Here is a 17,184-nt window from a genome sequence, read left to right on the forward strand (position 1 = left end):
TCCTGCTGAGTGGAAATAAGTGTACTTTCTTAATACCAGAAGACTCCCCACCCCCAATACCTTTGGAAGTCCCCGTGTCCAAGGCTACAGAACCCATATCTTTCCGAAGGTGTTCTAGTTGCTCTTTCTGCTGTTGACTCTGAGCACTGGCCTGTATACAAAGAGGAAAATGTCAGCATATTCGAAAAGGAGCCCCGAGTTAGATGCTAGACCTCTAACTGGAGATATGGAATTAAACAAATATTAAAAGCTACTTAAGTCTAAGGTAGATAAGTATGGCTGATAAGGTGAGAAACACTGTGCCCAGATTATAGCAGAAATTGTCTGGAGGGCTCTGTGAATTTAATGAAAGGATTCAGAAACTGGATGCAAAACATCAAAAGAACCCTCCAGGCCAGCCCTGTAGCCTAGGGTTAATGAACTGGGATCCCACATGGCCAACCACAGTTGAAATCATAGTTCCAGCAGCTGAAAACACTGGGTGCATGTGTGTGGTGCCCCAAATCCTGACATAATGGAGAGCTGGAGGAAAAGGGACTACAGTGTTACCACGCCCCACTGGGGAGTGCATGCTCCCTCTCCCTCTCTCTCTGGCAAGTACATGGGCCCTGTGAGAATGAAATGAAAAAAATCCAACAATAAACCCTCAAATGGACATAGCAACATAGCGAGAGGGCCTAGTAATAAAGGACCCCTATGAAGTCTACAGGAACAGGACATTTGGTCATTTAACGTAAGAGCTGTAAACCACCTCTCTACTCTTTTTTTTTTTTTTTTTGGAGAGGTTTTCGCCATAGGGCGCGTGCGCTCGCCAGACAGACAGAGACAGAGAGAGAGACGGAAAGCGAGAAATCACCCCCCAGGGGGGATGGTCACGCCGCAATCCCTTCTCCTCCATTCTCCTCTCGGGAACTTGGGCACGCACGCACACACGTCCGGTGTGAGTTTTAAGCCACCAGGTCCGGGACACGAACCGTGGTCAACTATGTGGGAGTCCAGCGACATAGCCATTATGCTAAGTGCTGGTTCCCCACCTCTCTATTCTTAAACAAAATTCCATACCTGGCTTTTAAATTAGCCTTGGAGGGTCAGCAGGTGGCACAGTGGCTGAGGTGCTGGACTCCCACATGGCTGACTGTGGTTCAAGTTCTGGACCTGGAGGCTTGAAAATCACATCAGGCACATGTGCCCAAAATCCCAGGAGGAGAATAGAGAAAGGACTGTGATGTGTTCATTGCCCTGGGGGGTGATTTCTCACTTTCTTTCTCACTGTCTCTGTCTCACTCTCATGACCTCACATGCCCTATGGCAAAAACCTGGGGGGGAAATTGACTTGGAGAGGGCATAAGAAGGACTCAGCATATACAACAAGAAAAAATACCTCATGTTTGAAAAGTCAAATACAAAGAGAAAAAAAAGGGGGGGAGGGTCTTTCAATGCCCAAATATACCTATATATTTACAAATTTAAATTATTTAAAAACAATTTTAGTAGTCGATTTTACCTCAGTAAAACTGAAAAAATTAAAATATAAACTAAAGATATGCGGATAGCCTACACAAGACTATTTATGTTACCATAACTGAGGATGTTATTTTAAATGGCCCTAAAGTATACAAACAGCCTCCTTACTTACCAGTGATTTCTTCAGACGTTCATATTCAGGGCGATACTCCCTGGAAAGAAAAACATATACTAAATTCTTTTGCTTAATAATCTATTCTGCCTAGCTCCCATCCCTATCACTTGTGTTCCCAAGACCTACAATAACAAAAGATCTTACTTCACTGAACAGATTTACCAAGCCTTAATCACTGAGTCTACCCGTATGGAACTAAAAAACAAGGTAGCTGCCTCTACCCCAAAACCAGGAAAGAGACAAAATCCTGACTGATTAACACTAGAGAGGCCATAACTGATGAACTCATCCTTCGTGAGAACATGTGAGATGAGTGAAAGAAGGGAACACCTGTTGAGCTCGGTAAGTCCAATATATAATTACAGGTTTACCTGAGCAACAACTGTGAGAGGACACAGAAAAGACTACCCCAGGCTTTGGTAACACAAAAACTCCCCTGTGTGATGAGTCAAAATCAAAATACTGTGTCTGGAAACCACAACGTTGTTAGGATTTTGCAAAATATGAAGGCACAGGAGCATGCTAATAAGCAGCCTCTCAGGTCATGGGCCTATGGAAAGTACACAGGTGTTCGACTTCCACTCCTTCAAGTAAATGGGCTTCTAGTAGGAACAATGACACAGTCATAACCACTGCTGTCACAGAATGTGCTTAATGTGTCAGCAATTGCACTAAGTGCTTTACACATATTCTCTCAAACAATCCTCACAACGACCTTAGGACCAGATCCAGCCCATTGCCTGTTTTTATAAATAACATTTTATTAGAGCACAGCCATGCCGCCTATTTACCTCCAAACTGTCTATGGATGCTTTTGTCTGACGATGACTGAGGTGAGTAGTTCTGACAACTCATATGGCCTCCAAAGCCTAAAATATTTACATCTAACTCTTTACAGAAAGTGTGATGACTCCTTCTTAATCATCCAATAGAGGCATGGCATGGTGATTAAGGCACTAGACTCCCACATGGCCAACCATCGTTCAAGTCCTGGACCCAGTGGCTTGAAAACCATGCTGGATACATGTATATGTGTGCCCAGAATCACTAGAGAAGAATGAAGAAGAAGGGATTGCGGCATAGCTCTACTCTATGGGGGTAATTTCTCACTTTCCTTCTCTTTGTCTCTCTCTCCAGTGAGCACTTGCACCCTATGTCAAAAGGAAAAAAAAAAAAAGAATCATTCAATACATTTTTTGAAAACTTTTCCAGAGGTACATGTGCTTGTCAGAGAGACAGACAGGTGTGGAATTTTATCTTTGTGACATCATGTCAGTGCTCAAAAAGTTACAGATTTCATATTTTTAAATTAGGTATGTTCAACCCAGACTTGAATCTTTTTTTTTTTTTTAAGAGAGCTTTTTGCTATAAGGCATATGTGCTCACTGAAGAGACAAAGATAGACGTTGAGACAGAGAGTGAGAAATCACTGCCATCTCCCTCCCTGAAGGGATAGTCACTCGGCAATCCCTTCTCCTCCACTCTCCCCTCAGGATCTTGGGCATGCATGCACAAGCACCTGACCTCAGTTTTAAGCCATCAGGTCTGGGACTCAAAGCGTGGTCGACTACATGAGAATCTAGCAACATAACTGCTATACCACCTGCACTTTAATTTTTTCTTTTTCTTCTTTTCTTTTTTTGGAGAAGTTTTTGCTATAGGGCACATGCACTTGCTAGAAAGACAGAAAAGGACAGAAAGCAAGAAATCACCCACCACCCCCCGGGGGGGGGGGGGAGGACTCGACGGGGGGGGGGATAGCCTCGCCGCAATCCCTTCTCCATTCTCTTCTCGGGATCTTCGGCACACAGGCACACGCACCTGGCATGAGTTTAAGCCACTGGGTCTGGGACTCGAACTGTAGTCGACTACATGGGAGTCCAGCGACACAGCCATCCATTATGCTAACTGCTGATCCCTGTACTTTAATTTTTTTTAAAAAGCTAATGGGGACTTGTTAACCATACAATGTAGTCAGACCCAGTACACTTACTAAAGCAAATGTAATACACAATGAAACCCTAAATGCTTTGCCTGGAAAACTGCTATCCTATCAGAATTAGGTTATTAAGAACGTTATCAGTAGAATTTCTCTTTATCCTCACCTTTCATATTCTTCTGCAGCACTGATGACTTGCACAAAGAGTTCATCTAAGCCGGTACCCAGAACGGCAGACACACCCACCACCTGCCAAAAAGCAAGGAAAGCGCTACATAGAAAGCCACTGTGTGTTTTTCAATGGTGTACATTCTTTTGGTGTACCATCATCATAAAATCTTCAAAAAGGAGGTTTAGACACTTCGAGAAATCTCTGCCAAAAAGCCAAGCTAACAAAAAAACAAAACATGTCAAAAGTCATGGAAATAAGTCTACAAAAAAATAAAGAATTAACTGAATAAGAAAGATATAAATAGGACCAAATAAATAGCAGGACCTATCATCTAGTCTCTAATAAACCAAAGCACTTTCTGTTCTCTTGGTGCCTTTTGCTTAGGCAATTAACATACTCCTTGCAACCTACACCTGATTTGGTTCAAACTTTCCTTCAAAGTATGCCTCTAATGTTAAAACCTCGAAAATCCCTTATTTTCATCTGCCCCCTCACAGCTATCAGGCCCAACTTCTAATCTTACTTAAGATGCCACAAGGTAGTGTATGTTTACCCTGAGTGAGCTGTAAAACTCATCTAACACCAGGCTCATGGAACGGGTCAGGTTACTGACGTATGTGGTCTCTTGATTCAAGGCATCTTGGAAGGCCTCAAAATCCTGCATCCATTCCACTGCAAAGCTGTGATCAATGATGTCAGTCTGTACCAGAGAGAAGTCAACTGTCAGCAACCAGATGATGAGGCTAGATACTAGACAATGGCAAAAAATTATCCTTCTAAAAAAATTAAGTGGTAACGACAAAGAGAACAGCATATAATTTCTTTCCCTGCTTCCTCCACTTCCTCCTCCCTCACCACAAGCCACAAAGAGACAAGATTCATGCGTGTGTATAATTAAATGAAGAGAATCTTCTTAGTTGAAGCAGAGCCTTCACCACCCACTGCCAAATAACCAAGGCCACTGTGGATGCCAACACATCACAGGCTTTCAAGTCAAGCAGTATCCTGCACCCTACCTATCAACCAACAAGGAAGTTTGGTTTGGTTCGGTTTTAGACAGAGTCTAACTATGTTGCAATCCTACCTCAGCCTCTCAAAAGGCTGACATGACAGATGGGTGCCATGTTTTTGTTTTTCTTTTTAAATTGCCACTTTCAACAGGCTGGTTGTCCCTCCCCTATTTATACAGTCCTAATTCTGAGAGATAACCTCTCTGTGGTGAAGGTTACTCTATTTAGTTTAAATAACTTTGAATGAATATGATATTCAATTTGATTGAATCCACTGCATGACATGCCTATGACTTTGTTTCAGTAAAGCTTAATTGTTCTCCAGCCATCTGAAAATCCATCTCCTCCATCTAAACCTTCCAACAAGGTTCTGATGAAAAAGAAATGTTGATTTACACCAGAATAGATCCACTCACTTTGTTCATGACCACAATAAAAGGCAGCTTGGTCTTGTACAAGATGCTGAAAATCAAATAACAAGATATTATTAGAAAATGCACTTAAACTCTTGCCTGGTGCCTATCTGCTGGGGTTAATAGGAGGAGGATGAGTCTAGACTTTACAGATCAATCATCTATCTTTCAAAAGGTACATGTGGACTTTTGACTGCATGGGAGGTTGTTGTCCCTAACCCCTGTTGTTCATGGGTCAACTGTATATATTGGGTTGTTGGAAAGTCCTAACACATTTTTTTTGCTTTTCTATACAAAAATGGATCATGACTTTTCCAACAACCCAATATTTAAGATGTACAATGTGGTATTTTGATACATGTAGTACATTGTGAAATGATTACCACAATCAGGCTAATCATATAACTGTCTTTTAAACAATATGAAAATAAAGTAATGCCATGAATCATTGGATGTCCATTTGGATCAGGGATTTCTATTTGGATCCTGCATCCAACAAAGGGCATCCCTAGTCAAGAGAGACTGATGTTTGGTGAGGACTTTTGTGTATCCCCAAACTAAATTCTCTCAGTTTTAATAATGGTCTGCCTTGCTCCTCAGTCTTAATGCAGTAGCATATTCTAAGGGGGTCTGTCCTTCCTTTCCTAATGGCACCACTTTTGGGGCAAACCGGTGCATTTTAAAATGATGGCTATATCACTTTATTCATAGTATCTCCCCATATTATAATTTCACCCTACCTATCATATAACACATAAAAGCAGTATGCAGATCAGAGGGTTCTATTCTATTTAGCCTTGGGTTCAACTGGGAACAAAACCCAGAAGATTCCTATTTCTCTTACCAGTATCTCTGTACCAAGCAAGGGAGGAGGATCAGAAGGTGGTAAGAGAGAATGCCAATAGCACATGGGCCTCTTTTCTCCTCTGACCCTCCCTAATCCATAGCCACTGAAGAGTCAGCAGAAAGGACTCAGAAGCAAAAGGGAAGAAGAGAGAAGAAGGCCTCCTACTTTGATGGGATACCATGTCCACCAATAATCAGTTACCTGCAGGCATAGAGCATATTGGACATGAACGTCACTGGGTTGGTACTTCGTGATGTGTCCATTACATAGATGACAACCGTTGGAAATGAGGATGCCTAAAGAATCAAAGTCTGTGTCAGAGGGCACATGACCTGTCCCAAACTCTTTTCCTACCATCTTTAATAATGGAAAACCACTTCAGACAGGGTATGTGCAGAGCTTCTACAACTCCCTCTCATACAGAATCTCAGACATAAAAGATGCGAATCCAGTCTAGCCAGCTACTGTAACCCAGCTACCTAGTGTAAGAAACAAGTCCTAGAATACTCACCAAAGCCTCAGTGATGATTGTCCCAGAAGCTGACCAGGTAAACACCTCAATCTGTCCAGGTGTGTCAATCAAGACATATCTGTGCCAAGAAAGACCATTAGCAGAAGTGTTATACTTGCTGAAAGATATTCCATCACATATAACACTAAATATCTGGTTATCTTATAAGATTAGAATAATCATGGTCTTGGGACCAGCAGTTGGCGTAATGGCTATGTCGCTGGACTCCCATGTAGTCGACCGCGGTTCACATCCCCGACCCAGTGGCTTAAACTCACACCGGGCGTATGTGCGTGCATGCCCAAGATCCCAAGAGGAGAATGGAGGGGAAGGGATTGTGGCGTGGCCATCCCCCTGGGGGGGGTGATTTCTTGCTTTCTGTCTCTCTGTGTCTCTCTGTCTTTTTGGCGAACACAAGCGCCCTATAGAAAAAAACCTCTCCAAAAAAAGAAAAAAAGAATAATCTTGGTCTTTTGCCAAGTCTAACTTCATCCTATTGCCCTTAAACTTCAGACCATGTTCTCCCAGACTTTTTTAAAGAATTATTTAATTTTATTTATTTATTACTATTATTCAATTTAACAAGAGAATATAGAAAGACAGGGAATGAGAAAGCAAGTTGTCAGGTCCAGGACTCGAACCACAGCCAGCTACGTGGGAGTCCAGCACCCTAACCACACCACCTGCCAGACCCTCTCCCAGACTTTGTTCATGCTAATGGGCAGGAGCACAGACCATGAATTGCCGCAAATGATTATAGGGAAAACTGTGACAGTTACAGAAACACATTGCATCACAGAAGAGAAAGAAGGAAAACCAGATTGTAAATCTACTGTGAAACCATCTGGTAACTCAGGAATAAGGAGGTGCAGGATGGGCGCACAGGAGGAAGAGAGGAGGGAGGAATGGAGGACTAGGGGAATACAAGCTAAAGTATACCTCTTGAGGTGCCAACAGTGTTCTAAAATTATTCATGGTGATGGTTGCACAATTCTGTGAATATACTACAAGTTATCAAACTGTAAACTTTAAATGGATGAATAGTATGGTTTCTCTTGGAGATGCTGAAAATGTGCTGAAATTAGACAGTCGTGATCAATGCACAGCTTTGCAAATGTAGCATTTTGTTGTCGGAAAAGTCATGAAGCATTTCTGCACAGGAAACCAGTAAAATACGTTGTGACTTTTCCAATGACCCAATAGAACACTCCACTGTGCACTTTACATAAAGAGTAAACTTTATGGTATGTAACTTGCAGTCAGTAAAGCTGTTACTTTAGAAAACTCCCTCTGTTATAACCTCATTTTTATAAAAAACCCCTTTAACCATCCATCCTTCTATGTATATGAGAGTACTTTAGAAAGTTCATGGGAAAATGGAATTAAAAATACAAGTGTGGTACAAAAAAATGTCTAAATCCATACACAGTGATAGTCAATAAATAATGATAGTTATTGCTGGTGGGCACCAGTAGGGAAATAATTTTATCTTTTTAAATATTATACATGATTTTAACATAATGAGCTCACAGTTGTGGGATCTTTTTGTTTTTGTTTTTTAGATTTTTGCCACAGGGCATATGTACTTACTGGAGAGGGAGAGGGCAAGTGAGAAATCACCCCCCGGGGGATGGCCACACTGAAATCAATTCCTTCTCTTCCATTTTCCTTTCCGGGTGTTGGGCACACACATACATGCAACCAGCATTGATTTTTTTTCTTTTCTTTTTTTTTTTTTTGAGAGAGATTTTTGCTATAGGACCCATGCCTCGCCAAAGAGACAGAATGACAAAGAAAGAAATCACCCCTAAAGGGAAGATGGTCACATCACAATCCATTCTTCTCCATTCTCCTCTCGGGATTTTGGGCACATATACACATGTGACTGGCATGAGTTTTAAGCCACTGGGTTCAGAATTCAAACTGTGGTAGACTAAGTAGGAGTCCAGCAATGTAACCATTACGTCATCTGCTGGTCCCCCTGAGTTCATTTTCAAGCCACCAGGTCCAGGACTCAAACCACAGTTGGCAATGTAGGATCCAGAACCTTAACCATCATGCCACCTGCTGGCCCTGAACTCTTTTTTTTTTTTTTTTTTTAACAAAACAATAAATTTTCTTTCTTTCTTTCTTTCTTTCTTTCTTTCTTTCTTTCTTTTTTCTCTTTTTTTTTTTTTTTTTTTTTTAAGAGAGATTTTTTTCCTATAGGGTACATGTGCTCACCAGAGATAAAGACAGAAAGCAAGAAATCACCTCCCCAGTGGGGATGGCCACACCACAATCCCTTCTCCTCCATTCTCCTCTTGGGATTTTGGATTTTGCATGCACACACTTGCACCTGGCATAAGCCAGGTCTAGGACTTGAACCGTGGTCGACTACATGAAAGTCCAGTGATATAACCATTACACCATCTGCTGGTCCCAACAAAACAATAAATTCTTTTTTTTTTTTTTTAAAGTAAACCTACTGAAAATGTAACAATAGCCAATTATGGGCAATAATAAAAATAAATACTACTTTATATTTTGATACCTTCAAAATTAATAATTTCCTCTGAACTTATTCTTTTTATATGTTGCACATAAAATGTTAAGCATTTTAATAAGAGTTAGAAAGGTATTTCAGAGGTTTTAATGCCAACAAGTATGATTTTCCAAGAGAAGGCAGGTAGACAACTGAACTTCACAAATTATCAAAATTCTTATGTCATGCATATAAATTGGGGGCCACAGTAACTGGGAGTAGGATAATATTCAATTCAGTTCTGTACTATATAGTACATTAATGATTTTCTTGTCCTTTTTATTTCTAATGGTTTAATTTCAATCTATAACTCCTTGGAGTTTGATGATATCTAGGATCCTCCAAAAGCACAGAAATGTGTAAACTATAGAATAAATAAGTGTTCGTTGATATCATGGGCCAGCCTGTGGCCTAGTGATTATGTGAGACAGATCCCAAATGGCCAAATCCCATATGGTTGGGAGTTCTAGATCTGGCAACTTGAAACAGACATCAGGCACATGTGTGTGCGTGTGCTCCAAATCCTGACAGTGTGGAGAAATAGAGATGGTATTTCAGCATGACCACACTTCACTGGGGTGGGTGGTTTCTCTCTCTCTCTCTCTCTCATGAGTTCAAACACCCTCTAGCAAATTTTTAAAAATGAAACTGAAACTGCTTACTTAGACATGTTCTGGGCTTTCTCGATAAATTTCATCACCTAGAAGAAAAAGATAACCAATTACAACAGGATCTGATTTCAACGTAAAATCAGAGAGCACATTCTCTGGGCTGGCACGCCTCATAGACACCATCACCGACTGAATCCATGTTCTCAATCTCAGGACACCAAATAAGCTTACTGAACCGAAGTATAGCCTGATGTTCAGCAGCTGCAACAACATCCTGAGCACAAAGGACCCGAGAAGCTAAAGACAACTTGTCACTATCTAGTCATATCTCTGGGCATGTTGGTAAATTTTAATAGCTGTCTCATGGCATGACATCAGAGTAAAGAACTAATGGTTATAAAACACTCTTAAGGAAGTAGGGGACAAAGATAACCTAAAGGATGACGAATATTTGTCACTAGTAAGAAGTCCCATTATTCATCTACTCCATGCCTGTTAGTCCAGCCCACTCCTGTACCCTCATTCCATCCTTAGGGGATACTGTAAGGCAATGACAGGTCAAGGAAGGAACCCAGATCACTTGGATTTCTGTTTTATTGGCTATCGCAAAAATTAAACGTTTAGTGCCTCACAACACTGATCATCCACTCGGTTTACTTCCCTGTCTACACAGAATGCCTACTTATTTTCTACGTTTATACTTAGTTTTGCTGCTCTTCTTTACCATGTGGTCATCCTAAGGCATTTAAGTCACAGGTTTGGGGACTAGCAGATGGTGTAACAGTTACATTGCTGGACTCCCCCACAGTCAACCACGGTTCAAGTTCCAGACCTGGTGGCCTTAAATTCATGCCAGCACGTGTGCATGTGTGCCCAAGAGCCCAAGAGGAGAATGGAGGAGAAGTTGTGACCAACCCCCAACACTAAGGAGTGACTTGTTTTCTGTCTGTTTTTCTCTGTCTCTCCAGTGAACACACATGCCCTAAAGCAAAAATCTCTAAAAAGAAAAGCCATAGGTTTTTATATAGCCATGTCTACATTAGTAAAGACAGACATACCTGATCAAATCTGGTCGCAAAGAGATTGAGTGAGGTCACTATGCCACCATTGGGCCCAAGTCCATATCTAGACACTAAGTTGAGGATTCAAGTTGTTTATACATTAAAAGTCATACCTAGACTATAATTCAAACAAACTTCATTATGATATCAGTGTTCTATTAATGGATCCTAACAATCTAATCCTTGACTACAATAGGGTTGTCGGAAAAGTCATAATGCATTTTTGCACAGAAAAACAGAAAACCTAGGTCATGACTTTTCTGACAACCAATATATGCCTTAACCTTACATAAATGTATAGTAAATATTTATGGAGGTTGGGACCAGCAGTTGGCATAATGGCTATGTCGCTAGACTCCCATGAGGTGAATCGTGATTCGAGTCCCAGACCTGGTGCCAGGCACATGTGCGTGCGTGCCTAAGATCTCAAGAGGAGAATGGAGAAGAGATTGTGGCATGGCCAACCTTCCTGGGGGGCGATTTCTCGCTTTCTGTCCCTCTTTCTGTGTTTCTGGCAAGCACATTCACCCTATGGAAAAAAAAAAAAAAAAACTCTCCAAAATAAATATATTTATGGAGATCTTACTTATCATTTTAAGGACACCAGGCAAAATGAAGAAAGTGACCAAAATGTAGTAGACAGATACATGAGACACTGAGAGCCTACCAGCATTTGCCATCAATATCATGTTTAGAGCCAACACATGACATGGTGGTTAGGACATCTGCATCCCACATGGTTGACCATGCAGTTCAAGTCCCAGACCCGGTGGCTCCAGAAACACAAAGGGCTCATATGCATGTGTGTCCCAAATCCCAAGAGGGTAAAATGGAGAAGGGATTCTGGCATAACCATGTCCTGGGGGGAGGGGAGTGCTTTCTCCTCGTTTCTCTCTCTCTTGTTTTTTAGAAGAATGATTTTATTTATTTTTAATTTTACCAGAGAAGGACAGAATGAGAGAGAGAAGGAGGGAGAGAAGCGAGAAAGCAAGCCACCAGGTCCGGGACTCAGACCACGGTTGGCCAAATGGGAATCCAGCACCCTTAACCACCGCACCACCTGCCAGCCCTTCTTCTCCTTTAGTCTCCCTTTCTCCCTCTTTCCCCCTCTCCAGTGAGTGCCCACTCTCTCTGACAAATTTAAGTAAAGAAAAAAAAAATCATGTATATAATATTCCTTGCTCTGATCCTTACTAATCAAGCAACCTGATGATTGTAATTAGCTTTCCTACCTAGACTTACATACAGGGAACGTATAATTTTCACATAGCAAAGTTCTAATTCATCCAACTAAACATACTCATTTCTGAGTTTCCCAGCCTAAAGAAATCTGTCCTCCAAGACTGTCCTACCTTCTGGGACCCATAATCACAAACTGAAATGGTATTTCCGGTCACCGACAATACCTCTCCCATAGTCACCTTCCATTCTCCTAATAAAGTTACTTAAAAGCAGTCAATGCTTTTTGCTTGAATGTTTTGCAAGAAAAGGCAAAAACCCTCTTTCACTGTCATAAAATATACAGTGACTAGCCAAGAATCAATGAACACCAAAGTAGTTGTAGAAAAGGATACTGTTTCATGACTTCTTTATACTTCACAGTATCACGAATATCTGGGGGAAAACAAAGAGAAATGCATTTAATATATAAGAAACAATACGGTCTAAAATCTCCCACCCACAAGGTCCTAGGCCAACAGGTCTCTCCAGTCATCTCTGCTTCCACTGAGGAAAAAAGATAAGTGCTTCTCTTGGTATCTGAGTTACTGTTCACATCTGTTTTCTAAATTTTTTCACTAACATCATTGAGTTGTGATAGGAAAAGCAGCGAGATCTTGAGGAGAAAGAACAGAAGAGCAAAAGGTCTCCCATAAGCACCTTCCCTATCAGCATGAAACTAAAACTAGCCTTTCAGGAATCAGCATTTCTTCTATCAATTCCTTCCCCTTCACACTGGTTTCCTTCCTTACAAAGTATAACTGCCAAGCAACCCATGAAGAATGTTAGGCCAGGAGCTCTTAAGTTATGCTATAAATGGTCTGAGATAAGATGACAGTTTCATACATTTTAAATATCAGTGGCCATAGGCACAGAAAAAGGGAGCTAAAATCAAAAAGAAAAAAAGCTTATTTCTTACTAATTACCTACAGGTAACAAAGGCAATGCAGACATGACTTTTTTTTTTTTTTTTTTTTTGGAGAGGTTTTTGCCATAGGGCATGTGCGCTCGCCAGAAAGACAGAGAGAGACAGAAAGTGAGAAATCACCCCCTGGGGGGGATGGCCACACTGCAATCCCTTCTCCTCTGTTCTCCTCTTGGGATCTTGGGCACGCACGCACATGCGCCTGGCATGAGTTTTAAGCCACCGTGTCAGGGATGCGAACCGTGGTTGACTACATGGGAGCCCAGCAACATAGCCATTATGCTAACTGCTGGTCCCAATAATTCTTTCTTTAAAAAAAGAAAAGTCTGGAAAAGGTCCCCCAGAGCTGAGCCATTAAGATGTGTGACTTCAATGAGGACCAGACTACTGAGTTCAAGAAGGCTTTCAGTTATTTAACCAGATAGGAGATGACAAGATTCTATACAGCCAGTGTGGGGACATGACAAGGGCCCTGGGCCAGAACCCCACCAATGCTGAGGTACTCAAGGTCCTGGGGAACCCCAAGAGTGACGAGATGAATGTGCAGGTGCTAAACTTTGAACACTTCCTGTCCATGCTGCAGACAGTGGCCAAGAACAAGGACCGTGGCACCTATGATGATTATGTTGAAGGCCTTCAGGAGTTTGACAAGGAAGAGAACAGAACTGTCATGGGTGCTAAAATCTGGAATGTCCTTGTCACACTGGGGGAGATGACACAGAGGAAGAGATGTCGGTGGGAGGGCATGAGGATAGCAATGGTTGTATCAACTACAAAGAGCTCATCCATATGGGGCTGAATGGCTGAGAACACCCCCAGTATCCCCAGGATCCTGTGACTTTCTCTGTGCGAGACTCTCTGTCTAGTCCTGAAGCATCCCAGGCTCTCTGGTCACAGCATCTTTCCCACCTTATGTCTCCAGGATGATGTTTGCCATCAGCATTCACCAAATAAATTTGCTCTCTGTGCCCACTCCACCCTCCCCCCAAAAAATACAGTCTTATCAAAATTGGGAACTAGGCCAGCGGGTGATATGGTGGTTAAGGCACTGGACTCCCACGTGGCCGACCATGGTTTGAGTCCAGGACTTGGCGGCTTGCTTTCTCACTTTCCTTTTCTCTGTTTTTCTCTCTCTCTTTCTCTCTCTCTCTCTGGTGAATTAAAAAACAATAATAATACATAAAATTTAAAGACTTAAAAAAAAAAATTAGGAACCTTGGGGCCAAAACATGGTGTGGTGTTTAAGGTACTGGACTCCCACAAGTGCAATCCCTTCTCCTCTGTTCTCCTCTTGGGATCTTGGGCACGCACGCACATGCGCCTGGCATGAGTTTTAAGCCACCGTGTCAGGGATGCGAACCGTGGTTGACTACATGGGAGCCCAGCAACATAGCCATTATGCTAACTGCTGGTCCCAATAATTCTTTCTTTAAAAAAAGAAAAGTCTGGAAAAGGTCCCCCAGAGCTGAGCCATTAAGATGTGTGACTTCAATGAGGACCAGACTACTGAGTTCAAGAAGGCTTTCAGTTATTTAACCAGATAGGAGATGACAAGATTCTATACAGCCAGTGTGGGGACATGACAAGGGCCCTGGGCCAGAACCCCACCAATGCTGAGGTACTCAAGGTCCTGGGGAACCCCAAGAGTGACGAGATGAATGTGCAGGTGCTAAACTTTGAACACTTCCTGTCCATGCTGCAGACAGTGGCCAAGAACAAGGACCGTGGCACCTATGATGATTATGTTGAAGGCCTTCAGGAGTTTGACAAGGAAGAGAACAGAACTGTCATGGGTGCTAAAATCTGGAATGTCCTTGTCACACTGGGGGAGATGACACAGAGGAAGAGATGTCGGTGGGAGGGCATGAGGATAGCAATGGTTGTATCAACTACAAAGAGCTCATCCATATGGGGCTGAATGGCTGAGAACACCCCCAGTATCCCCAGGATCCTGTGACTTTCTCTGTGCGAGACTCTCTGTCTAGTCCTGAAGCATCCCAGGCTCTCTGGTCACAGCATCTTTCCCACCTTATGTCTCCAGGATGATGTTTGCCATCAGCATTCACCAAATAAATTTGCTCTCTGTGCCCACTCCACCCTCCCCCCAAAAAATACAGTCTTATCAAAATTGGGAACTAGGCCAGCGGGTGATATGGTGGTTAAGGCACTGGACTCCCACGTGGCCGACCATGGTTTGAGTCCAGGACTTGGCGGCTTGCTTTCTCACTTTCCTTTTCTCTGTTTTTCTCTCTCTCTTTCTCTCTCTCTCTCTGGTGAATTAAAAAACAATAATAATACATAAAATTTAAAGACTTAAAAAAAAAAATTAGGAACCTTGGGGCCAAAACATGGTGTGGTGTTTAAGGTACTGGACTCCCACAAGGTGGACTGTGGTTTAAGTCCTGTACCTGGCAGCATGAAACTCACACTGAAATACATGAGTTCATGCCCAAAATTCCAGGAGAAGAAAGGAGAAAGGACTGCAGTGTGGTCATCCTCCTTGGAAGGTGATTTCTCACTTTCCTCGAATTGTTTATCTTTACCTCTAGGCAAACACACACGCCTTAAGGCAAAAACTTAAAAAAAAAAAAAAATGGGAACCACTCCTCAGAACAAGGCACATTTGCATAGATATGCACATTTTCCCACATAATTTTAGGAGTAAAAACAAGGATCTACACATCAAGGAATGATCTATAGCATAAGAACCCTTATACTCTGACCAACTTTTGAAAAAAGAAACTAAATGAGAAAAGTTTATGTACAACAGTCTGCTAAAGGGTTTATGGCACAGAAGTGAAAGGACTGACTTTCTTTTGCTTCTTTTTCCCAAATAACAATAGCCTGGTGCACTAATGTCAGAAAGAGGAGAGATAAAGATGAGTGGGATGAAAACAAAGAAATTTAGGATGGCTGACCCCTTAGTACAGTGACTTAGCACTGTGCGTTGGGAGCTGGATCATGGCCAACTGGAGTTCAAATCCCATCCTGAAGGTTTGAGAAACAAGCTGGGTGTGTATGCATCGATGACAAAAATCTTGGTGCACTAGAGGCATGAAGAAGAGACGACCATGGCATGACCACGCCCTATTGTGGGAGTGCTCCCTCTCTCTGTGGTGGATGTATGCACTCTCTGGCCACTAAAGAAAATCGTTTTTAGGAAAAACAAAAGAAGTAAACAGAGAGAAATGTGAAAAAGAAAGAACACTGTTTAGGGACTCAAGCAAATCCAAGGGAAATAAGAAGAAAAAAATGAGGAGAAATGAAAAAGGAAGGCACTGAAGACCAGCGGACTAGAGGCTTTTCATTTTCTTTGAGGCACTTCATCAAAGTTATGGTAGTTTACTCACCAATATTGGCAGGAAAGGGGACTTCATGCACAGCTGGGTCTAGGTTGATCACATAAGGTGGAGAGCCTTGGCTGTGCAGGTACCCTGTGAGCCTCTGCAGAGATATGGGAAGGTTAGAGGTGAGGTGACGAGAGAGGACTTCCATTCCTTTACTAAACCATGCCTGATGTCTGCATGTATTTCCTTCTACCTGAAATATCCACCCCCTATGTCCATTTCCAATGTTCAACTATCGGTTCAAATGCTACCTTTTGTTAATCACGCATCTAACAGAGCTTCCTCTACTGTCCATCCCAAATTAGTTTTTTATGTAATTGCTTGAGTTTTTTCTCTCTCTTTCAGCTTCATGAAAGTGGCCGTTAATCTCCTTCGCTGTATCCTTCATGCTTGGAACACGGTAGGAGCACAAGAAATAATTCTTTGGCAAATCTTCACCGAAAATCTGTGCGCTGAAACTGGATTACTCTCTAGAGTTACTTGTAAGTAGAAGCCGGCGGTGTTAAATATTAGCAAGACAATTCCAGCACTGCGTGGTAACCTGTACCAAGTACGCACTGAGAGCGCACAGCAGAGGCTTAATTAACTCAGGTTAGGGCCTGAGAAGGCTGAGCCGAGGAAGGAACAGCAGTTGAGAAGTCCTCAAATGCCACGCGCCGGTACCCTCCAACTTCGCCAGATCGTCCTCCCTTTTTCCCTGGCCTTCCGCCCGCCACAGACGACCTGTCATGCACCCCCCGCTACGCCGGCATGGCGTACGTCACCTGTACGAAAGTGGTCTTCCCGGCCCCCGCCATTCCCAACACCAACAGACACACAGGGGGTCGAGGACCGCCCGAAGCCTGAAGCTCCGCTACAGCTGCGGGCGCCGCCATCTTTCGCTTGGTTCCGCCCACCATACCATAGAGACGCCGCGCGGCTAGAGAGGCTTCCGCGCCGTTATGGGCTAGGAAGTCGAGCCGGATCC

General features: G+C 42.6%; 1 protein-coding gene and 2 pseudogenes across 2 annotated transcripts in view; 2 read left to right on the forward strand and 1 right to left on the reverse strand.

Moving 5' to 3' along the window:
- The window catches only part of GPN1 (GPN-loop GTPase 1), a 21,408-nt gene extending 4,243 nt beyond the window's left edge, over positions 1-17,165 (reverse strand). The window contains exons 1-12 of one of the 2 annotated variants that reach the window (XM_006162138.3): positions 16,982-17,165; positions 16,221-16,314; positions 12,302-12,341; positions 10,725-10,791; positions 9,718-9,755; positions 6,532-6,610; positions 6,222-6,316; positions 5,177-5,222; positions 4,304-4,450; positions 3,745-3,827; positions 1,637-1,676; positions 61-151 (exon numbers count right to left, since the gene is read on the reverse strand). In XM_006162138.3, the coding sequence (XP_006162200.1) occupies positions 61-151; positions 1,637-1,676; positions 3,745-3,827; positions 4,304-4,450; positions 5,177-5,222; positions 6,222-6,316; positions 6,532-6,610; positions 9,718-9,755; positions 10,725-10,791; positions 12,302-12,341; positions 16,221-16,314; positions 16,982-17,116 (955 nt within the window). In that variant the 5' untranslated portion in view covers positions 17,117-17,165. Of the gene's footprint in view, positions 1-60; positions 152-1,636; positions 1,677-3,744; positions 3,828-4,303; positions 4,451-5,176; positions 5,223-6,221; positions 6,317-6,531; positions 6,611-9,717; positions 9,756-10,724; positions 10,792-12,301; positions 12,342-16,220; positions 16,315-16,468; positions 16,892-16,981 lie in introns of those variants that run through there. The other variant, XM_027765782.1, reaches the window with a different exon arrangement.
- On the forward strand, positions 13,177-13,876 carry LOC102467986 (myosin light polypeptide 6-like; annotated as a pseudogene).
- On the forward strand, positions 14,296-14,995 carry LOC102503336 (myosin light polypeptide 6-like; annotated as a pseudogene).
- Positions 17,166-17,184: the final 19 nt, after the last annotated feature.

The sequence above is a fragment of the Tupaia chinensis genome, unplaced genomic scaffold (assembly GCF_000334495.1).
Source record: "Tupaia chinensis unplaced genomic scaffold, TupChi_1.0 Scaffold139757_1, whole genome shotgun sequence".
Taxonomy (NCBI): Eukaryota; Metazoa; Chordata; class Mammalia; order Scandentia; family Tupaiidae; genus Tupaia; species Tupaia belangeri.